This window comes from Pararge aegeria, chromosome 8, assembly GCF_905163445.1.
Source record: "Pararge aegeria chromosome 8, ilParAegt1.1, whole genome shotgun sequence".
NCBI lineage: Eukaryota > Metazoa > Arthropoda > Insecta > Lepidoptera > Nymphalidae > Pararge > Pararge aegeria.
Genome location: NC_053187.1, coordinates 14952506 through 14976473, shown reverse-complemented (window position 1 = coordinate 14976473; position 23968 = coordinate 14952506). Strand labels below are relative to the sequence as shown.

The 23968-nt window shown below is 35.7% G+C and overlaps 1 protein-coding gene across 4 annotated transcripts in view; it reads left to right on the top strand.

Moving 5' to 3' along the window:
- LOC120625945 (sialin) overlaps window positions 1-23968 on the top strand; it is a 44528-nt gene that overhangs the window by 4904 nt on the left and 15656 nt on the right. Inside the window, exon 1 of one of the 4 annotated variants that reach the window (XM_039893218.1) lies at window positions 23011-23130. The exons of the other annotated variants lie outside the window; for them this stretch is intronic. Coding sequence (XP_039749152.1) covers window positions 23075-23130 — 56 coding nt within the window. The 5' untranslated portion in view covers window positions 23011-23074. Of the gene's footprint in view, window positions 1-23010; window positions 23131-23968 lie in introns of those variants that run through there. 4 annotated transcript variants of the gene reach the window in all.

Here is a 23968-nt window from a genome sequence, read left to right as displayed (position 1 = left end):
ATGTGTCGAAGAAAACTTGTATGAAACAAGTTTAAGTAAGCTGCTATTTAAAATGACACATCCAGGTAGCTGTAACAGCTCATACATATTAAACAGTTATATATCAACGATTAATATCAATGATTTTTACTATCATTATAAGAAAGATTCAAGCCACTAAAACTTGGACGAAAAGAACTCTATGTACTGACACGGAATAAGTATGCCTACACAATTAAATTCGCTCAAACCTTTCAGAACTTAACTTAATTAAACTTAACGTTAACTTGTTTATCATTAAAAGATTGAAGATTGAAAGACGAACACTTGAAATATAACTTTTTTTTCATGTAAATGAAAACTTGTTGGACTCCAAAATTAAATAATTAATAATAAATAAATATACTACGACAACACACACATCGCCTTCTAGCCCCAAAGTAAGCGTAGTTTGTGTTATGGGTGCCAAGATAGCTATTTTTATGAATATAATACACATAACTACTTATAATACAGAGATAATCACCCAGGCACTGAAAAACATTCATGTTCATCACTCAAACATTTTTCCAGTTGTGGGAATCGAACCCACGGCCCTGGACGCAGGAAGCAGGGTCGCTGCACACTGCGCCAAGCGGTTGTAAAAATGGCACTGTTCCCTAAAAATTAGTTCCATAGAGATCTGTTATTTAAAGTCACATTATTTCTAGGAAGATACCTATAATATACAGCGCATGGCCAATCAAACAGTACCATCTTTGAATCATCTCACTGATTCTTGTTAGTGGAACTACATAAGCCTGAACATGATAATTTTAAAAGAAACTCCACGCCACTAGTTAGTGCCTTGCAACAAGCCATACCTGGAGTATTTAACTGTCTATCTAGTGAGTTAACTTAGCTGAGGTGGCGTAATCTGTAACTTTTTGGAAAGGTCGTTTTCGTACAAAAAGTTTTTTTCCGATGACCTGGCGCAGTGGTTGTATTGTGGGCTTAGGTGGGAGGTCCCGGGTTTTGTCCCCGGAAAGGACAATTTCAGAATTTATAATTTCTGAACTTTCTTCTGGTCTGTAAGGGTTCAGCCGTAGCTAGTTACCACCCTGCCTACCGACAAAGACGTGCCGCATACCGATTTAGCGTTCCGGCATGATGAACCGGTTAAGTAACTACCCCGTTACCTTCTTAGACTGCATTATCACCTGATGTTATCAGGCGATATGGCAGTCTAAATTATAGTGGAATAAAAAAAAGTATGATTGCGTAACAAAATCGCCACGGAATGTTACAGAATACGAGGGCATAACCCAACACTGGGTGGGTCTATGACATCAAGTGGATCGCAAGAAGCTTATCAACACAAGTGGTACAAGACAGTTGAGTTTGGAAATCCCTACTACATAAGAATGTCCAGCTGTGGACGTTCATTGGTTGATGTAACTTATATAATATACTAGCAATCCGTCGCGACTTCGTCCGCGTATGAGTCAAGCTTAAAAGATAGATAAAATACGTTGACACAGATTTTGTTTTACTTTTGAAGGGCTAACAATTCTTGCATAAATTATTTTGGCGTAACTTTTACTGTGTCCGCATTGTTCGCAACCGAAGCTCAAAAAAGGAATAATTTTTCCCTAATTTTTGAATTGTTTTATTAGTAGTAGCTCCACTACTATTGGTCGTAGCGTGATGTTGTTATAGCCTATAGGCTTCCTCGAAAAATAGACTATCAAAGATAAATTCGAACCAGTACTTCCTGAGATGAGCTGGTTCAACCAAACAAACTTTTCAGCTTTGTAATATTAATTATGATGGTATAGTTGGTCTAGTGGCAATTTTTGCATTTTTAACAACGGATCACAAAGTCCTGGGCTGGAATCACGGGTCGGACTAAAATAATAAGGTATTGTGTTTTTGATGTAAAAAAAATTCAATACCAGCCCCGCAGTTAGGAAATTGGTTAAGCCGTCGGTCCCGGTTACTATCACTAACTTGTGACAATAGTCGTTAAAGCTCACAAACCCGAACTGGAACGGCGTATTGGGTCTATGCTCCAAAACCTTCTCTCCTATGAGTCGTGAAGCTGATAGGCTATTGTGATAGATAGTGTAGATAATATGCGATCAACGACTTCAACACGTTATATGATAACGCTGGATGCGATTCATACGGATGTAGAGCTAAAGATCACTCATTAATATTGAAATGTTTTGTAGTCTGGCGAGAATTAGAATTTTTATTAGATGCCTAAACACGTGATAGCCTTGTGGTTAGGACTTCGGTCTCACTTTCGGGGGGCCGAGTTTTAACCACTAACTTTTCTAAGTTGTGTGCGTTTTATGTTATTAAAATATTACGGTAAAGGAAAACATCGTGAGGAAACCTTCTTGCCTGAGAGGTCTCTCATGTTCTCAAAGGCGTGTGGAGTCCACCAATGTGTGGATGTGATTATGATAATTCAAAAAAATGTTTGGAAACTAATTCCACGACGCTATCGTGGAATTTGTTTCAAATCTTTTTAACCTCCCGTGGGAATAAGATCTTTTTACGTGACACAAGGAAGTACACTTTATCTGTGCTTCAATTCACCAGGATAGGTTTTACAGTTTAGTCGTACCTACTTACTTAATTAACTTACGAGGAATTTCTTGTTTCTCAGGGAATTGCTATATTTTCTGCTGTGGTTCAGTGTTGGTAATCAATATATCGTCTATATATTAAATATGTGTGTGCGAAAAAAAACTATTTAAATGTACATAAACAAAGTGCCTTCAAAATGCACATATACCGAAGTTTAAAATCGATTTAAATTCAAAGCACTTAGCTATTGCAACAAACCTTATTACTGCACGATTAAAGATTATTTGAACGATAAAACTACGTCACAGAATACCTAATACTGTACAAAGCCTCGAATCGTATCCAGTTTGTGGAGTTTACAATGTGACTACATTAAACATCCGCCTGTTTTAGTCGATGTTCTCATAAATGTTCTCATAATAAGGTAGACTGTTTCTCAAATAAGATGGTTTGCATTTTACTTCAAAAGTTTCGAAGCATGGTCGCATAGAATGGGCCTTGTAAGGCTCTGTAATATTTGCCATAATTTAAAATTTTGGTATAGGGTTCTGACAGACGGACATTTAAACAACAAAAATGACAATTTCACCAAAGTACGAACCTAGGTAAGACCTAACAATGCTCGGTGAATAAATAAATCACGAAGTCGTGAGATAATAAACTAATTTACAAGACTACGTGGAAAATTAGATTCTAAACAATAAATAAAGGGATACAAATGAAATCACTATAGGTACATAGGTTTGTGTAGGTTCTAACGAATAAATAAAATATACTACGGTAATACACACATCGCCATCTAGTCCCCAAAGTAAGCGTCGCTTGTGTTATGGGTACTAAGATAACTGTTGAATTAGTTTATGAATAATATACTTAAATACCTATAATATACATATAAACACCCAGACATTGAAAAACATTCATATTCATCACAAAAACATTTTCCAGTTTTGGAATCGAACCCACGGCATTGGACTCAGAAAGTAGGGTCGCTGGCCAATCTTTATCCCCGGAAAATAATCGCTTCCCACGGAATTAAAAAAAAACCGTAGTAAACGTGGACGAATAACGTGGGCAACAATGGTCTATAATTTTTTTTTTTTTTAAATTAAAGCTAATTTTAAAATTGAGTTTTTAGCTTTAGTTATATTTGATGAAATGAGTAAATAACCTTACTTGATTTTTAAGACGGTTTACACAGTTAGGTTAACTCACACAGTTATTTAATGTATTTTAAAGTATTTAAATATGTAAGTGTTGTTATTATATATATTAGTTTAATTATATTATGTACTTTTGATCAATTTTTGTACACTAGTTTATGTAGTTATTCGCATTTTAAAAATTTGGACCACCTGCAGTCTATTCTCCTCTTCTTTTTTTCCTAATTCAAAAGTTGCCTGGCAGAGATCGCTATTAAGCAATAAGGCCGCCTCTTGTATTCTACTTCTTTCTTTATGTTTTTGATTTTATTATATTTTGTATATGTTAATGTTGTGGTATAAAAATAAAGAGTATAATAATAGGTTAGGATTTTTGTTGCGTTTGTCCGTTTCATATTGGATCGAGTTCGAAAACATGCGAATCATTCGAAGAATAATTTTAAAATTAACGACTTTCAATGTAGTTTACACATCAAGTTTGATCTGTCTCCTGGTCGGGTGCAGGGGAACAGATTTTTATTCCTAAATTATGTAATCCGCCATTTTGTGGCAGCGGCGGCCATCTCAGCCTGGTTTTATCAAACATAGCAAAGAACACTCACACTAATTCATATTTAAAACAAAAATAAAAATAGGTCAGCCGTTTGGGAGCTATGAAACACCACATGACACAGAAAGACACAAACACACAGACAAACTCATAGATAACACCCCGTCGTTTTTAAGTCGTGTGACAGTCATCACCTACCTTTCACCGGCCTACAAAGCACGGCACTTCTCTTCGATTGATAACAGTTTTGCTGTAGTCCACCACGCTGGCCAATTTCGAATTGGTACTGTCGTTTAAGGAAATTATCGAGAACTGTGTGCTGAGTGCAAGATTTTTTATCTATCGATCGCGTGAAAGTTAACTAAGTATGATTTGTATCTAGGGACCACAGATGGAGCTCTTTCGACGCTATACAAATCATAATTAACTTTTACCTGATCGAATAGATGAAATGTCTCGCACTCAGCACACTGTCAGGGTTTTCTCACTTTTTCCTTCACCGTTATATCAAGTAATATTTTATTAATTAGAACGCACATACCTGCTTCTATATAGTTAGGGACGTGCCAGCCGGGAATCCAACTCGGCTACCCCGAAAGGCAAGCCGAAGTCTTACTTACGAGGCAAAAAAGCTTTAGTCATTCTCCATTTAAATTGCGTCTCCTACAATAAGATTTTTAGCCTTCCAATTATTATATAGTTTATTCTTGTCATATCAATAGTAATTAATGTCCTGGTATTCTTTTCGTTAAAGAACGAAAAAATGACAAGGTCATTTCGAACTCGTACGAATATCATTTGAATAAATCCGATTATTCGTATGTAAATACAAACATGGTCTCCCTTACATTTATGTCCTTGTACGATAGTTATAGCGAGAACCCGCCAGGTCATGTTTTTTTCAGTCCATTAATGTTTGCATTTAAGTGCCTGCATTTCCTTCAAGTTTTTTGCGTTACATATATATGGTCATTTAATAGTAATGCATTGCAGTAGGTGAGAGTCGTATAGACGCAAGAGGCACAAGATCGTGCAATTTGAACTTCTCACAAAAGACGTTCTTATGTCCAGAAGTGGCCGCGCATTGCATACGATGATAATAATGATGGTCAATGGTTACTTGCTCACGAGATTACCGCCATGTGGAATGTTGAGTCGACCGTTATTGTTCCGATCGTCGTTTCAGTCAATGGTCCTTCGCTTGATTGTTGGATCAAGGATCCGATACAGAAGGCAGTAGTCCTTGAAACGGCGCATATTGTGAGGAGGTTCCTCACTCTGGAGCCTTGACCGCCGGTTGCATGGGCATTCAAAAGCCCCGCAAGTGGAGGGTGGATGTTTTTTCTTATAAATTTTTAATGGTTTTTTTTCAAGCATTGTTAAGAATTAAAAAAAAATGAAATCAATAAATGATGGAAATAGTATGGTCAATGACCGTTGCGCCAGGGAGGTCCTCAAATACAAACCACGTTAGACAGCTAGTTTAATTTCTATATTAAAAGTAATTATTCTTCCGTAGGAGTAATTTGAACTCAGTACAGGTTTCTAAAAATAATACAACCAGAATATTAATTCGGAAGTCTGGAACACAAGCGGCGCTGTATTAAAGGGTGTTCGATTAATCCCGACAATCGCTGCTCGATCTAACGCTGATGGCTTTTGCGATCCCGACTTGACAGATTCATCTTACTTCTATTTGAAAGCACTTCAGCTGTACCGATTACTTATCTTATCCTCCACGGAATTTATTTAATACTTTGCGCACATTTTCTATACTTGATCGGCATGCGTTGTCTTGTATTTTTCCGAAGATAGCTTTAAAATTAGCAGATATTATGTTACCAGTGCGATGTTTTCGCGCGGGTCACTTTTTGTTGTAAATAAAAAAATAAAGAAATAAATATATTACGACAGTAAAAAATCGCCACCATGCCCCAAAGTAAGCGTAGCTTGTGTTATGGGCACTGAGATAAAAAATGAATAATATTCATAAATACTTATAATATGCAGGTAACATTAATGTTCATTAAAGATTTTAAACTAAGATTTTCGTGGTTAACCAACATTTTTCAAGGATAGATCAACGGGTACATGCCACGATAATAATTCAAAATATTATCGTGGTATGTACCCGTTGATCTATGCTTAAAAAATTAATGTTCATCCCAAAACATTTTCGACTCGTGGGAATCGAGCAATCGGCTGTCTAAAAATATATTATGAATATGATTTAAAACTATATAGTAAATAACTATTTTCTATTAACTACCCTAATTAAATATCTGATTTGTGACTTACTTATCAAAACCATTCCGTTAATCTTTTTAAAGTAATCATGCATGAGGCCAGTTGAAGTAGAAAATGATTTTTGAATTCTTCTTTAATTCTGATATTGTTTATTTTTCATGCCGCTTATGTAACTAAGATATGTAAGTATCTACTTGTACACAAATCTGATTACCAATTTATGTAAGTTTGTTTATAGGAAATGTTGAGCTTCAGGCGTACATCTTTACGCTGAATCCCAACGTCATTTGCCTGGAAAGGCGACCCAAACACGTTATTTACTACGTTCTTTGAGACAACAAATTTCAACCGATGACATAATATATATATAGGGGATATAATTAAAGTGTCCATCTGCTAACGCGAACATGGAATAGGAGAAGTCTACCCCCGTTTATTATTACACATATATTATTTGTATTTTATGCTCTGAAAGTTTATAAAGCTGTGGGATAAGATAATTATTTATCCTTACTCCGGGGAGATAAATGTCTTCTGCCCATGCTAGCCGTTTTGATTATAGCTAGATGGCGCTCTTTCAATACCATATAAAGCGTAGTTAACTTTCACGCTATCGAATAAGTATACATAGAAAGAAAACCTGACACTTGCCACTCTGGACGTTAGGTCGACGTTCCCTGACAAAATCGAGGATGAACTCAATTGCTGGAGAAGCTTCGAGCTTGCCCACCCCCCGTCGCTTTTCTCAATTGGCTTATGGACCGTGGAAACTTCTGGAAGAATCTGGAAAAACTACAACATATTCGTTGTCTGAGTCGAAATCGGTTGATTAGACGATGATAGGTATTGCTCGCAGTATCCTCTACTTTCGTTCTAATTGTATTTTGACTCTTATTGCTTACTCCTCGCGTCAAAATTCAAAATTCATTTATTTCAAGAAGGCCTAATATAAGCACTTTTGAAACGTCAAGCCTGTCTGTGTGTAGTGACTCTACCACCGGTTCGGAAGGCAGTCAATTGGGTAATTAACTACTTACATCCTAGAGTCAATATTAACTGCCCGGTTAACTGCTGATATGGCCCGATTAATGCGTCTCATTATTTTGTTAAATATTTGGATTGTGTGTAACTAACTACGAGTATGTTAGTGCGTAGTGATTTTTAAATATTTGCTTTATATGCGTCACTAATTGTTATGCTAGTAAGTTATATCGATAACAAAGATACGGGCGGAAATAGAGGCGTTTTTTCTTATTTTTACAACTTTGCAAGATTAGCACTAAATTCTAATTTAACCAAATCTTGTGTTGTAGATGTAATAATCTATTCATATAAATAACATTCATGTATCTACCAATGATTGGGAAATAAATGACGGACGATACATAGGTATTATTAACACTACATTAGTAAATTTTAACAACACAGTTAGACCCATAGGAGTCTAGCGATGCGACGCAGTGTCTAAATTAGTGGTAGTTGATAAAGCTTTTACTTATTAAAAGTTTTACGCGAATGAAGTTGCGGGGAAGTTCTAGTCTTGTTATTAAGCCTTAGGTACACTTGACAGGATTTTTGTACTTCTTTGTGTCGATATGCAGAGGCCACAAAAATAAAATGTCTCTCAACAAGTTTAAAGTTTATATAAAACTTGTCTCTCAACAAGTTTTAAGCTTATAGAAAAATCCTTTTATAATATTAAGGATTACTTAAACGATAAAAAAGCCTAAGTGTTAATTGCTCTAACTACATAGATAAATATTAATGAACTGTGAGATGGTGATAACAAAAAAAATACCCGGTTAAGTTTGTTGTGGACTCTCCTAGACCAGAGCGCGTTTAGAACCCGCGTAGCTTTAGGTTTAAGTTGTCCCACGAAGTTATCACCATTACACAATTAAATAATCATATATATATATATATATATATATATATATATATATATATATATATATATATATATATCTATATGAAGTATGAACGCTTCATAAGTTCCTGTGATAGGCCAACATGAATAAAGAATATTAGAATTTTTAATTAACCAATAAAAGTCAACACAAGACCTCCTCCCACTGCTGGCCACAGGTCTCCTCCCTCGTTGAATATATTGATGAAGAGTTTAATCCACCCTCCGACCTCCGTATGTAGATTAAAATATACAAGAAAGTAAAATCCACTTGTCTCTAGTTACTCAATTGGTAATGTTGTACTGCAAGCTGTACCGGAGATCCAAGACTTACTAGTCACTATTGACAACAAGCTAAATTTCAGATCACATGTGAATAATGTTGTTACTAAAGCCGCAAAGCTTCTGGGGTTCTTAAAACGTAATACGAGGGGGTTTTCCATTAAGACTAAAATTATATTATATAACGCCTTAGAGAAGCAGCCTCGAATACGCGAGTACTATCTGGAATCCGGCTTACAGCGTGCACTCGCAGCGGCTTGAAAGTATACAGCGCGGTTTTACTCGGCACCTGGCTTTTTATGTCGGTGGCCTTTCACACAGCAGCCATATAATCAGCGATTAGCAGTGTTGAAAATGACATCTCTACGAAACAGGCGGGATATTCTTGATCTTTGTTTTTTACATAAAATATTACAAAACAAAATTAAATGTAACAACCTTCTCAATCATATCTCTGACTGTCCCGCGCCGGTATACCAGAAGTTGCAAATCCACAAATTTTTTTCATATACCATGTACTAAATCCCATCTCGGAATACAAGCGCCTATTATACGTATTTGTGCGAAATACAACGTGTTATCTAAAAAGATACCTGGCATCGATATCTTCCGTGACTCACCAACAGCTTTTAGAAAAAACTCACCGAACTCTTATCGGTGAGTTAAATTTTGTGTTAATTTTTTGCCAAATTAAGTTTACATGACGCTTTGTCAATGCTATGTGCACTTGTCATTGACGTGCATATCAGTCCATGTTTTTGTGTGTGTGCTATGTTTAAAAAACGTGTAATATGCATGTTGTTAGTGCTCTTAAATAAATAAATAGATTGGTGGATTACGGGTATATTATCACTAAAAACAAATGTACTACGATAATACACACATCGCCATCTAGCCCCAAAGTAAGCGTCGCTTGTGTTATGGGTACTCAGATGACTAAAGATTTTTTTTTTAATATAATACACATAAATACTTACAATATACAGACAAACGCCCAGGCACTGAAAACATTCACGTTTTCCAGTTGTGGGAATCGAACCCACGGCGTTGGACGCAGACAGCAGGGTCGCTACCCACTGCGCCAACCGGCTGTCTAATAAAATGTGAAATAAATGTGGGAATATAATCAGATAAGTAAGTAAGTAATTCTGGTTAGGACTGAGTATTTGTAGACTAATAGTATTTGTAAAAAAAAGACAAAACAAAGTAGTTAAGAATATTTTTCCCGACCCGGAAATCGAAACCAAAACCTCGTTTTCTATCCAACATGCTAACCACTACACCAACAAGGCAGTTAATCTAACATATCAGTTACTTAGCTTATATAATCACAGACCGCATCAAAGGTCAGGTTATGTAAACACGTCCAAAATATTTTGGGCATTAATCCCCTAAGCAATATTTATTTGCTGTCATTACGCCCACGATTGGCATACAAAAAGGGGATACCATTCTGTCGGTCCCTTTTCCCCGTTTAATCCTGCAATAACTCTCCGAGACGTTTCTTATCCACAATAGAAGAGAAATTAGGTCAAGAATCATGACGTGCTGTGATCATTTTTTATGGTTTATATCAATTTCCTCGGCAAGTGCTTTGGGTGTAAGTGGCCCAAAACCTGCTAAGTAGACCGGTAAGTACCCAAGACTTCCATTAATTACGTGACGGACTTTTTTTTTTACTTTGACTCTTTCGTTTAGTGAGATTTTTAACGTTTGTGGGCCCACTCCGATCTCAATTTGCGTAACGTTAATCTGTACATTTTATACAGTAGAATGTATTTTCTCCTGACCTAAGGTGCAAAGACAGTCCCACGAATCTGTGGAGAACAGCTGATAATAATAAAAACGGCAAATAACCAACGATATTCTGAATATGAAATGATCATCCCACTTCTGATTTTAAGTTCGTACTACTACAAAACACACACTTACTCACACATACACACATACAACTACACCTTTGCATGTTAACATTTTTAAGTAGGTACCTAATTTAATTTACGTGAATGAGCATAATCTTTGATGCCACTAGCTTCTGTTTGATCCGTGGTGGAAAATTGTTGCCGTCAATAAATAAATAAACAAACAAATAAATTATTTCGTAAGTAAATGCGTTTTAATTTAAATATCACTACGTATTTATCATTTATTAAATGACTATTTGAATAGGAAAACGATATATTTTAAATTTAGTAACTGTGAAGTATACGATATTATAGGTAGGTAGGTATGTTAAGTAAAAAAAACTCAACTTCAAGTTAATTATTTTTATACTTCATTTACAATAATACTTTAACTAAGTATTTTTTGTCGCAACGCCTTACAGAACGCGTTTAAACATATTACTCCGGAACAATTACCTTTTCCGCATTTCAAAATGTACCAGCTCGTATCAGGGCCTACAGTTGCAATAACAGAATACATGTCTATAGTCTCATAACCTTGAATAGTTCCTTTGTAACTGTTGCATTGAAGAATTCAACTTAGAGTAAGCAATTAGCTAATGTATCACTGCGAACTTTAACCAGCAATTAATTACGTTATCTATATAAAAAAAATGTGTATGTACACGCGTTGGAAGTTATACTTCTTTGGCGTAACAATATAAAAATCTTTTCAAAAACCTTAACTTTCGCCTTATTCTGCTTTTGTAGAAAAAACTACTCTAACAACAGAAAAAGGTATTTAATACATTGGAAGATATTATATCACACTATCGGAAAACTAAGTTGCATCATTAAAATTTAAGATTTTTGTTTGTACAATTGAATCAATTAAATCACCGGAATGAGCCCGCAGACTTTGACTATTCAAAGTGTACAGTGTCAAATCTTTTATTGAATAACAAAACTGTTGACTATAGCTAACTTCAGGGTGTCGGTTTTTCGTGACGATGTGCGCGCGCATCGGAAAAATTTACTATCATAATTTTTCCATAACGCGCCAAAAGAATCCTCGAAAGGTGCAGATGTCCTTTGTGGGGTTGGGTATACGCTTTTATAACGTTCCTAAGCATAATAAAGTTTTCGAATCGCGACTCGTGAAATTCTTATTTTATTGTAGTTACATAATCGAATTTACCAGATTTTGCTAAAAAAAAACTTCTCTTTACTAAACTAAAACACTGATCACGAATGAATTACCTTTAGGAGTTCCTTTCTTCATCTCCAAAGCAATTCATCAAATCTCAAATATGTAGTTCCATTTCTGGGGTATGGCATCACCAAACCCCAAAAATTATCGCTTAAAAATATAAGTATATACAAGTAAATGTACGTACGAAGCTTTAACAAAAAAAACCATTTTATAAATGTTTTTCTACCTGGCTGTCTGTTCTGTTTATTCTCCATATCCAAGGTGAAAACTATCTCTGTCACGATCGGTGCAGTTGTTGAGAGCGTAAAAATACTTCACTTTTACATTTATAATATTTAATCTTTCTGGTATCGATGCTCCACATATACCAGGCGTTTCATGTCGGCGACATTTTTTGCTGAAACGGATCATCAATGAAAAGTATCATAAGGTACAAGTCCTCGTAATATTATTTCTTTTATAAAAACAAGGAAGCGAACAACTTCAAGAGCAACTTGTTTTTCCTATAAATATAAGTCCGGTTATGCTTTTACTATAGTCAAGATTTACAGACTAAGCGCATGGCCCCAATGTAAACAGACAGAGCACCACGTCGCAGAGTATACGAGGGACACGTCCTACAAACAGTGGCGTGTCATATAAGTACAAAAGCACTGCCTATCCTAAAATTTCTCTATTTCTCATAAAGTAGAAGAATTTTCCTATTTCACACAATCTTCCTTCTTTATGCATACCCTGGTCAAAGCCCCTGTGTTCGCCACTGCCTACAAAGTGCCGCTCTGTATCCATCAGTCTGAGGCGCAGGTGTCAATTCTCATATGCCTGAAATATTATATTGTACTAGCTGTTGCCCGCGAGTTCGTGTGCGTTTGATTTTGTTTTTTTTATGTGGCATTAAATTTAGTTGTAGATCTAAAAAACTTTAAAGTATTCAGTATCGCTAAGCCTTAAATGAGGGGTTTGCTGCTGTCCGCTGAGGAGTTCTGTCCGCTATCTCCAATCACAGTTTGGGAAAAATTAAACACATATTATAACCTCTATAGTACAAAATAATTATTTAAATCGGTTATAATTTGGTAATATAAATGGTGTAAAATCGTCAAACACTCACCCCCTCTCCCAAAGGAACCGAGCTTAATGTCGGGATAAAAAGTATCCTATATTACTTCTAACACTTCCAAGAATATGTGTACAAAGTTTCATGAGGACCGGTCAAGAAGTTTTTGCGTGAAAGCGTAACAAACAAACTTACATTGACATTTATAATATTAGTAGGGATAGGGATTGCAGAAATAAGCATGGCGTAGCTAAGTACTAGTAAGAATGCTCACGAGATAAAACCCGTTGTTATCAATCAATCAGTATTACTGAACGATTTTTCCACGGTTTGCCTTCTCAAAAAGTAATTGGGTCACTACCTAATTAGGTCGCTTGACACCATCCCCTGGCTTCTTATGGCTGCCATCAGCTTAATGGTACCACCGGGAGTTTGTTTAACGACGTATTAAAACCGAGCAATTATTCCACGATATCTTTGGCAGACCATTGAATTGTTTTTAACGACCATTTTTGTTGGTCGAACACGAAACTTAAATTGATCTGGTTAATGTTTCTTTTATGCGTAAACAATGGCATAAAACATGAAAATATAGTAGTATATAGTGACCAGGTCGGAGACTCTGCATCAGCTTTTTTTAAATATCTTCAGTCATAATAACCGTCACAAATTTTAGAGGATATTTAAGAGAATCTTTTCAGCCCACCGAACGACATTGGAGCAGCGTGGTAGACTGCTCCATAGTGGTTTGGCAATGCTTATAACGATGACTTAACGTAGTTCCGAAGACATTAAGTTGTACAACGCCTACTTCCTAACTCTGGTCCTGACTAAACGGATAATAATAATATATGTATAATAATAATAACAATCTCTTTATTTCAGGCAAAGCCTATATTTATACATTTAAAATAACAATATTAGAGAAAAGAAAAAATTAACAATATACAATATCGAATTAAAATTACAGTATAAATTGATTAAAGTGGCATGTCATAAATATAAAATTAAAAAATAAATTAAAAAGACAAAATATAAAAATAAAAAATTACAATGAATGATGATAATTATTTAACAAAAAAAATACCCATCGCCCATTAATTTATTCGTTCGACCTAAGAATCAAACACAGGACCTCGTAACCTGTAGTCGAACTTGCTATTTATTTGAATAGCGAAACAGTTAGAGAGCGTAGAGTTATATTCTGGTTGCCAAACGCCCAGCTTTCAGTACGATCGTATTCTTACTGTAACATCTTTGTGTGTATGTACATTTTGTAATTCCAAACTAGCTGTCCCGGCGAACTACCGCGGATCATTTATTTTATTATTTATTTATTTTCATTTCACCTACTCCGGTCTAAGAGGAATCCAAAAAATCAAATATAAAAATTTGTCCAGCCGTTCTTGATATATAAATGGTGTAACTAACGCAACTTTATTTTATATATATATATAGATAGGCAATGTAAATACTTAATTTAAAATGATATTGAAACCACAGAAAACAAAATAATATAACTATTTAGTAGGTAGTTACATACTGTAACTACCCTATTTTGACGTGGGGACTCCTCATGAATACTCCACACCCGGGGAAGTACAATAGTCGTGTCGGACTCTCACCGACTAAAATCCACGGTGCTCCAACAAGACGCCTGGTGGCTGAGTCACGGGAACACTGCACCAATCCACGACCCAGCTAGACTGCAACATGCCTAATTATTTTTTTGTGTATACTCAGATAAAAGTTTTCTTTCTTTCTGAAACACTAGAATGCGTAGTTACACATTGCGCTTACTAAATAAGTGATATTATCTTCCCTTTTATATATAAGAAAAGTATTAAGGTACCTAGTAATTTTCTATATTTAATTTGGCACTGACTTAAAAATGTTGTAGAAAATACTTATTAGGTACTTTCTTTTAAGATGTTTATAAAGTCGGTTTTTCCTAACGTAGTTTTTTTTTGGTTTACTATAACCAGTCTGGTACTAGACGAATTACTTAGCTACGGTTCCTGGACAGCGGTTGATATGATTACGTAAAATTACGCTGTATAAAAAAAAAAACAATATTGTCAAACAATGATTTAATACGACCTTATTATGTTGTTACGGCAAATGAGTCCGCATACTATTTAACATTCTCCGTCTAACAACTTGTATAATTTTCGAGTCATTCGTTATATCAAGCCTACTAACATACCGAGAAACAATCACACGAGGACTTTTAGTTTTTGTACTTTTTAGACTGTCGCAATCTCCCTACCTGGCGCCTTAGTCGCGATGTAGCGATGTAGTCTTATAAACGGAGGTCCCGGTTTCGATCCCGGCAGGTGTAATTCGGGAATTTTAATTTCTCAAAGCGGTCGAATGCCTTCCTTAGTTAAGTGCGTTTTAAGCAATTAAAATATCACATGATTAAGGGTGAAGGAAAAAAATCCGTGAGGGAGCGAGTGAGTCCAATCCGCACTGGAACAGCGTGGTGGACTACGCCCTAACCCCTTTTCAGTGTGGGAGGATACACGTGCCCTGTAGTCGGCTAGTAATGGTTTGTAAGCGATCTAGAGTTCCAGAACGATATCGCGTAGAAACCGATTTTTTTTATTGCACTACAAGTTAACCCTTGACTGAAATAGGCTTCCTGATCCTAACAGGACAGGTAAGGTAAAATTAAATCCATACTCCTGATCTGTTTCCACGCGACATCGTACCTACCTTACTATCTCTTGAACTAAAGCCGCACGCGGCCGAACCTTTTCGAGTTTAAACGTAGCCTTAAGCTATTCATTGTGGGTTAAATGACGCGGACGTTGCGTAGCGTGTAGTACACTTCAATTATTTCTAACATTTTTCCATATACAAAATGCAGTAAAACAACTTTTTGTCAAGCGACATATCGCCAGTGTAATCTCGCGGCAGCCAGCAATTGCTACTGGAATTAAATGCAAGAATGGCCGTCATAATGAAGATTGTGATTGCGATAGCGGCAAATGGCATAGGTAAAAGCAATATTGGATTTATGGCTTAACCACCACTTACGACATTAGTTCCTTTGGTGCACCATTGATACCATGTAAGTAACCTTACAGTTTTTTTATTACATTTGATGGCTTAGTGGGTAAGGCATCGGCTTCCCTTTCGGACGGACCGAGTTCGATACCCGGCAAGCACCTCTAACTTCGCGCAGTTATATGCGTATGTAATTCAAGAAATGAAATATCATTATGGTGTCACAGTTAAAGGTCTCGAATGGAACAAAAGAATTAGCTGAATAAACTATATTACGAGAGCAGGCTAGAACAATATATTGGTACCTAGATTACTTGATTCCTTAGGTATATAACTAGGTTTACTTTTCATCTTAATATTATAAAAAAATTTATTAACATGTAAATATTATTAACTTTCAAAAACATAATCGTTTATATTTAAATTCCTTGAGGTTCCTTCCTAGGTTTACAACTAGCTGCGCTCCTCAGTGTGAAAACATTTACGTAATTGGAAGAAAAAAAAAAGAATTATTTCCAGGACTAAAAGTAGCTTCGTTACTCTTCGTCCTTTCAGGTATTTCTATGCCAAAGATCAAGTCGATTTGTTATTTTGTTTGCATGGAATGAAGAACGATTTTTCGTTTTAAAATACGTATGTTTTTCATCGTCGTCGTTGGGAATTTGATGTTTTTCCAGGATCAAAAGCAGCCTATGTTACTCTTCGTCCTTTCAAGTTTTCAACTAACTTTATGCCAAAAATCAAGTCGATTGGTTTCCTTGTTAGGACGTGATGACAAACAAAAATACTTTGGCATTTATAATATTAGTTACGAGTTGCAATTTTATATGAAACATATTTAGATTAAAAGACACTTTTCGATTATTTTCATGCAGTTACTAGTAGTTTATTTCGATTTATAATATAACGTTAACTATCCACAGAAACCGAGTAGATACGTAGGTAAAAAAAAATTAAACGCATTTAAAATTGAGCTCTGTTTATAATTCAATGTTTTCGGTCAATACACACGAACACACGTGAATTAATCCTTGTTTATTTTAAAAACCGGCATAGAATATTACATTATTCTTTTTTTTTTATCGGGAAATATATGGCAGTTTATTGAACCCTAATAGATTTCTAAGCGGCAACGTACTAGAACGCTAAAATGCTTGTTTAATACAATACAAATTATTTTAAACAATTAATAGGTATAAATTGAACTAGCTAAAGTGAATCTAGCAAGTACATATAATCTTTAATTTACATAGTATAAATACAAGTCGCTGCACGCTTTTTGTACGCTTTTATCTTTTAAACCACGCAACGGATTTTAATGCAGTTTTAAGCAATGGATAGAATGATATAAGAGGAAGGTTCACAGAAATAAGAACATTCAGAAACCGTGTACATGTTTAATATTGAAGCATCAAAAAACCACTCCACTTAAGTAGTGTTTCTCGAACAGTTGGTTAGACACTTCATTCCATTTAGCAGTTGACGGTTATTATTTTACCTGTAATGTGTTAAACGTTTACAATAAAATAGGGAGCTAGCAAGAAAAGAGATGTGAGAATTTTGTGAGCTAGCAACTTTCTGCGGGTGTGAAGTGAGAAGCGCGGGGCGTTTCACTGTTTTTGGCTAAATTCTGTATGTTCTTAATTCTGTGGTGAATTTTTTTTTTAATCCTTATTTATTTGGGACTTTTATCCAACCCGGATATGTAAATTCAAATTCAAAATTTCTTTATTCATGTAGAGCAACCAATGACCTCCGGCCTCCATGAGTTGTAGGCGCGCGGGTGGCGAATTAAAGGGGAAGTTTGCCACCCAAATAATGACAGGCCTAAGAAGGTGGCGTGCCGTGTAGTGTACGCCTCTCTGGAGGATTTGGCAGCGATCAGGCCAGTGGTGATAGGACCCGCCACGCACTGGGGGGTCAAAACCTTGGCGAGAGTGCGGTGAATACGCAAGTGAACCCCGTGCTCTCACTTATAGGGCTATCGAGGGACACACAGAGTTTTTAGTGGGTGCAAGTCCCACATAACTACTCCGTTTCCCCAACGGAGTGGTATGAGTCAGGCATTTTCTCTGTATAAAAAAAAAAAAAAAAAAAAAAGGCCTATCACAGGCACTTATAAGCGTTCATACATATTTGTTTACATAATTGTAACGGGATGGTGATAACTTCGTTCGCCAACTTAAATCTAAAGCTACGAGGGTTCCAAACGCGCCCTGGTCTAAGAAGAGCCCACAACAAACTTGGCCGGGTAAATTTATTTTTTTGTTATCACCATCTTCCAGTAAATTTAAATTAAGCTAAGCTATGAAGCTAGAGCAATTCACACCCAAGCTTTTTTATCGTTTAAATAATCCTTAATGTTATAATAGGATTTTTCTGTAAGCTTACGTTTTATATAAACTTTGAACTTATTGAGAGACAACTCAAAGATTTCATTTGGTAATTTGTTATAAAATAATATACAATTGCCCTTGAATGAATTTGCAATTTTGTGTAGCCTAGTAAACTGCACAACGAGTTTATTTTTGCTTTTAATATTTATATTGTTACAGTGCATTTTCTTTTTAAATTTTGATATATTTTTATGGACATAAATTAAATTTTCATATATGTACTGACTATGCACCGTCATTATTTTAACTTCTTTAAATTTATCCCTTAATGACTCTCTTGGGCCCATTTTATATATCGCACGAACAGCCCTTTTCTGCAGGACGAAAATATAATCTATATCAGCAGCATTACCCCATAATAAAATGCCATAGGACATAATGCTGTGAAAATAACTAAAATAAACAAGCCTAGCAGTTTCTATGTTTGTCATATGAGGAATCTTTTTTACCGCGTATGCTGCAGAACTAAGTCTGTTCGCTAAATTATTTATATGTGGGCCCCATTGAAGCTTAGCATCTAAAGTTATTCCTAAAAAGATTGTCGTATCCACCAAATCCAACTCCTCATTATTAAGTTGTACAATGGTTTTTACTTGTTTAACATTCGGTATATACTACTATAGTCATTTAAAGCTTAGCGATACTGAATACTTTAAAAACAAAATCAAACGCAGACGAAGTCGCGGGCAACAGCTAGTTATTTATAAATTTAGGCCCTAGCCGGATAGCTATCTTTTTTTTTCTACGATCACTAATGATTAATTTACTTAACTTCCATTGTATAACAAGGGTACCGTCGGGATGAAAATTGTTATGAGTACCTACTCATAATACCTATTATAGTCTGTTATTTTTAAAAGGTCTTGTTCAATCTATAAATCGTATAAGGCTCCAAGGTTAGTTGGAACGGGTACAATGAAAATGGAATATAAATTAATAATAAACATACTACGACAACATTCACACATCGCCATCTAGCCCCAAAGTAAGCGTAGCTTGTGTTATGGGTACTAAGATGACTGATGAATATTTTTATGAATAATATACAAACATACTTATAATATACAATTGAACACTCGGACACTGAAAATTTTCATGTTCATCACACAAACATTTTTCAGTTGTGGGAATCGAACCCACGGCCTTGGACTCAGAAAGCGGGGTCGCTGCCCACAGCGCCAATCGGCCGCTCGTTTATTTTAAAGTACTAAGTAATATTATAAATGCGAAAGTATGTTTGCTCGTTTTTTGTCCTTCCTTCACGTCCCAAAGAAGCAACCAATCTACTTGTTTCTTTTTGCATAGAGTCAGTTGATAGGACCCAGAGTAAAATAGGCTACTTTTTGTCCCAGGGAAACAAACGGTTCCCACGGTATTTTTTATAAAACCATATTAAACGCGCACAAAGAACACGGGAAACAGCTAGTACTACTACGAGTACATCTGTTTAATTCAAAAGACATCAATGGGCGAATGGAACATGTGACTGACTTGAAATTGTTGGAGCAGTCTGGCTCACTGTCAGAGCAAAGTCGAATTCAGTTGAAATGTTAATATAAGTAACCAGCATTTTATGGCGGTCAGTCATAAATGAAGTTGTAAACGTAGTAATAAATGCTGCGTAAATAAAAATGTTTGTATGACTATGTATATAAATGCATGGCGAAGCAAAAAATGAAAGGAAATCACTGTTATTGGGCCGAGACATATTAATTTGCTTTTCTCATGTCATTCCATGACTATTTGTGCACAATAAATCTTAAAATCTTAGTATTGTGTAGTATGACTTAAATTTATTATATATTTGTGAATTCATTAAATAAATGTGATCATCACACACACACCAATTTTTTTTCTGAACAAGTACCTAAAGATTTAAACGAAGGTCGGTTTAGACTATCAGTAATATTTAACGTCAGCGTGAATATAGTCAAAGCACATTATTCTAAAGTTACTTACAATGATTTAATATGACACTATAAATCTTAGAACATTATTTTATATAATTCATAACAAATAAGATTCATCATCATCATCATCATGTCAACCAATAGACGTCCACTGCTGGACATAGGTCTTTTGTAGGGGGTTCCACAATACACGATCCTGGGCCGCTTGCCTCCAGCGCGGCGGCTCCCAGCGACTCGCCTGATGTCATCTGTCCACCTCGTTGGAGGACGACCTACGTTGCGTTTACCGGTGCGGGGTTGCCGTTCCAGCACCTTGAGACCCCAACGTCCATCGGTTCTCAGAGCTATGTACCCTGCCCATTGCCACTTCAGCTTCAAAAGATGTCGTATGTGTCAATGAAGATTATTATTAATAAAACTTAATGTTAAAATTTGCATGTTTTTGTATCAACAGAATATGTTCGAACTTTATATATCCTAAACACCAATAACTAACCCGTATGAAACAAAATTAATAATTCATTTCATTTACTATAGGTATACTAAAGACGCTCTGAAATGATGATTACCAAATTTGCGACTGTGAAATCATTAACATTGGGTCTAATTTGCTATGACGTTACAGTGTTCCTGTACTCGAAAAAGACTTTACTATTCCGAGCATGCAAATTTCAAATTTTAAGATTAGATCTACGATGCAGCCAACTAGTTCCACTTATGTTTCAATCCCTAATTAACCAACGCGACGCTATATTCCAGACCATCCAATATAGCCTATTGGATGTTCGTCGTCCAATTTCACCCCTAAGAGATAATCAACGTATCGAGACAGAGTATCTACAATTTAATTAAGCACGCAATGTGCCTGTTTCTCATGTACATCTAAATCAACACTGTGCTGAGTTGTCCTCGGGTTCGGTTATTAAATAGTAATCGAAACGACGCGCCCATGACAAATATAAAATGTCATTTGTTGAATAATTGTTCTGTATTAGTGTTTATAATGCTCTCTGGTATGTAAGAGATGAAGACATTAACCGGGAACTGCGAATGGACTTCGTAGAAAATGTCATTAAAGAATATGCCGAAGCCCACGATCATAGGCTTCATCAATTTTTTATAAATTTAAAATGCATATAAAAATTTTCGGAACCGACAGGATTTGAACCTGCGACTCACTGGCAATCGCGGCCCAAGCGCTTTCCCAATTAAGCTACGGCTCTCCTAACGTGGATGCCGAAATTAGTATATGCCTTTTACATCAGTCTTATAGCGACTAGGCTTCATCATCCTGCAAAAATCGAGGCTATCCAGCTGTTATAATACGGACGTAGTGAGAAGGAGAGGAAGACTCGGAAGGACTAAACTATTTGAGCTAGTGTAGTTTAGTGAAATTGTAGTGCTACTGCAATTTTAAGATTACAAGAACAAAGTGTCTCCTATATTAAGAACACCTAATGTTACTAATTAGTCTAAAGGCTAGATTGTAATTTTAATAAAGTCTCACGCTTGCGTGGAACTTTATGGAAGGAAAAATAAGTGTTTATATAATATAGATCCAACGCTTAGAGCATACCTTGAAGGCACCATGTGTGAGGTCGATCAATGACAAAAAGAATGTTGGTACTATTTAAATAAAAGTTAAATGAACAAATCTGTTATATTTGACGGCCGATTGGCGCAATGGTCAGCGACCCTGCATTCTTAGTCCAAGGCCGTGAGTTCGATTCCCACAACTGGAAAATGCTTCTGTGATGAACATGAATGTTTTTCAGTGTCTGGGTGTTTATATGTATATTATAAGTATTTATGTATATTATTAATAAAAATATTCATCGGTTATCTTAGTACCACAACACATAACACAAGCTACGCTTACTTTGGGTCTAGATGGCGGTGTTTGTATCGTCGTAGTATATTTATTTATTTATCATAATATTAATTTACAGTAATATTAAATATTAACAAAATTTTTTATCACATATTCGTAATAAATATTTTTATATCAGGCAATATTGCCTACAGTTTTATAAGCGGTGAAGTTGATTTCTGGGAACAGTTACCTACTAGTATATCACTTCCTCTATTTACTTACCCCCCTAGTCGACGAAAGTACCGTCAAATCTGTATAGCTGTTCGAATGTCCCGAAAAACAGTCTGACAGACAGACAGACGAAGAAATTAACGTGTTTTGAAGTAACGGGCACAGAATTAAGAGCATTCAGAAACCATTTACACGACTAATTTTACTTACTTAAACTTAACTTATACTTAAACTTTTCCTATTTTCCCCAAATTAGTTTTCACTGTTTATGGACACTATGCTCTGCATGCAGTAATGGCTGAATGACTGTTCTTTGTGTTCTTAACGCTGTCGTTTTGGGATTATCGTTCAAATAAGCTCAAACGGGCCAAATTTAATGCACTTATTTTGAAATCACAGTCCTTTCTATTTCATTTCTTAGCGCTACGCATGTATACATTAAAGAAGTATATACCTAAGTACATAAACAATAAAAAACTGCTAAGGAACTAATTACTCTATATGCAATTAATCGGAATTCCACATATAAAAATTATGAGAGCGTAACGCGGAGCGCGGAAAATAGCCATGACATTTTTAAGCTATTATATTACGCCAATTACAAGAAAATTCAGCTCTATTGCAAGGCATTAAGGTCTATGAATAGTTATTTTATAAAAAGCGTTCCAACCGTGTTGCAGTGGCCTTATTTTCACTGATTTTCTCTTAGTTTTGATATCGTGCATTCTATAACCAACGTTACAATCTTTGTAAATATAACTTACAACATTTATTTGGTGTATAAGAACTTCGCATTGTAGTTCGAAATGATAGCAGTGACAATAATAATCAAAATATAAATAAAGTTTCTACAACATGGAATCTTTTGTAATAACTGAAGGCGCAGGGACGTGTAACTATTTAATACAAAGGTGTGTTTATTCATCATTATCAATCCATCACAGACAAAGCCGTCTTAGAATAGGAAAGACGTAGGCCGTAGTCCAACACGCTGGCCAAGTGCGGATAGGTAGACTTGAAAGTCCTATCGATATTTTCCTTTATTTTTATCCCCATATGATAACCTTCAGTAACCGTTTTATTTTTTTATAAACGCTTCCTTGTCCGTCCGTCCGTCTATCTGTCTGTCTATCTGTCTGTCACTCATTAATCCTGTGTCAGCACTCGGAACGAATTGCGATTCACACATGGGTGCTGTTACTCCACTACAATCGACCCCAGACTCGATCGCATTTAAGCACTAAATCTGTCATCGATAAAAAAAATTGCCGTATCGTTATAAGGTAGATGCAGATTTAAATTCGAAAAGCAAATTCAACGAGGAAAAATAAATCCCTCAGTAACCGGATGCGCCGTAGAGTCAATAAATAACCATCCTTGGGGATAACTTAAACTGTCAACGTGAGGGAAAATCCAGTCGCGATGCACTATGTAGGTATCGCCACAGTATAGCAATCAAACACTTAGCGTACGAAAAGGTTAATAGATATATTATAATTATATATTACATATTTGTATTTATTATGTATTTTAATGCTTAGTACAAGCATGAAAAAATAAATAATAATCCCAATTTCGGCTTAATTCGGGCCGCCATTGCCAATAAGATGCTGCTGCAATTCCCACACCCTCATACAGTTAATTTGTTGTACAGTCGTATATTTTACAAAAATATTATCATAAAAAAAATGTTAGGAATTATCTTAATTTGTTAAAACTACAAGTTACGTACTAGATAGAAGCTAGATA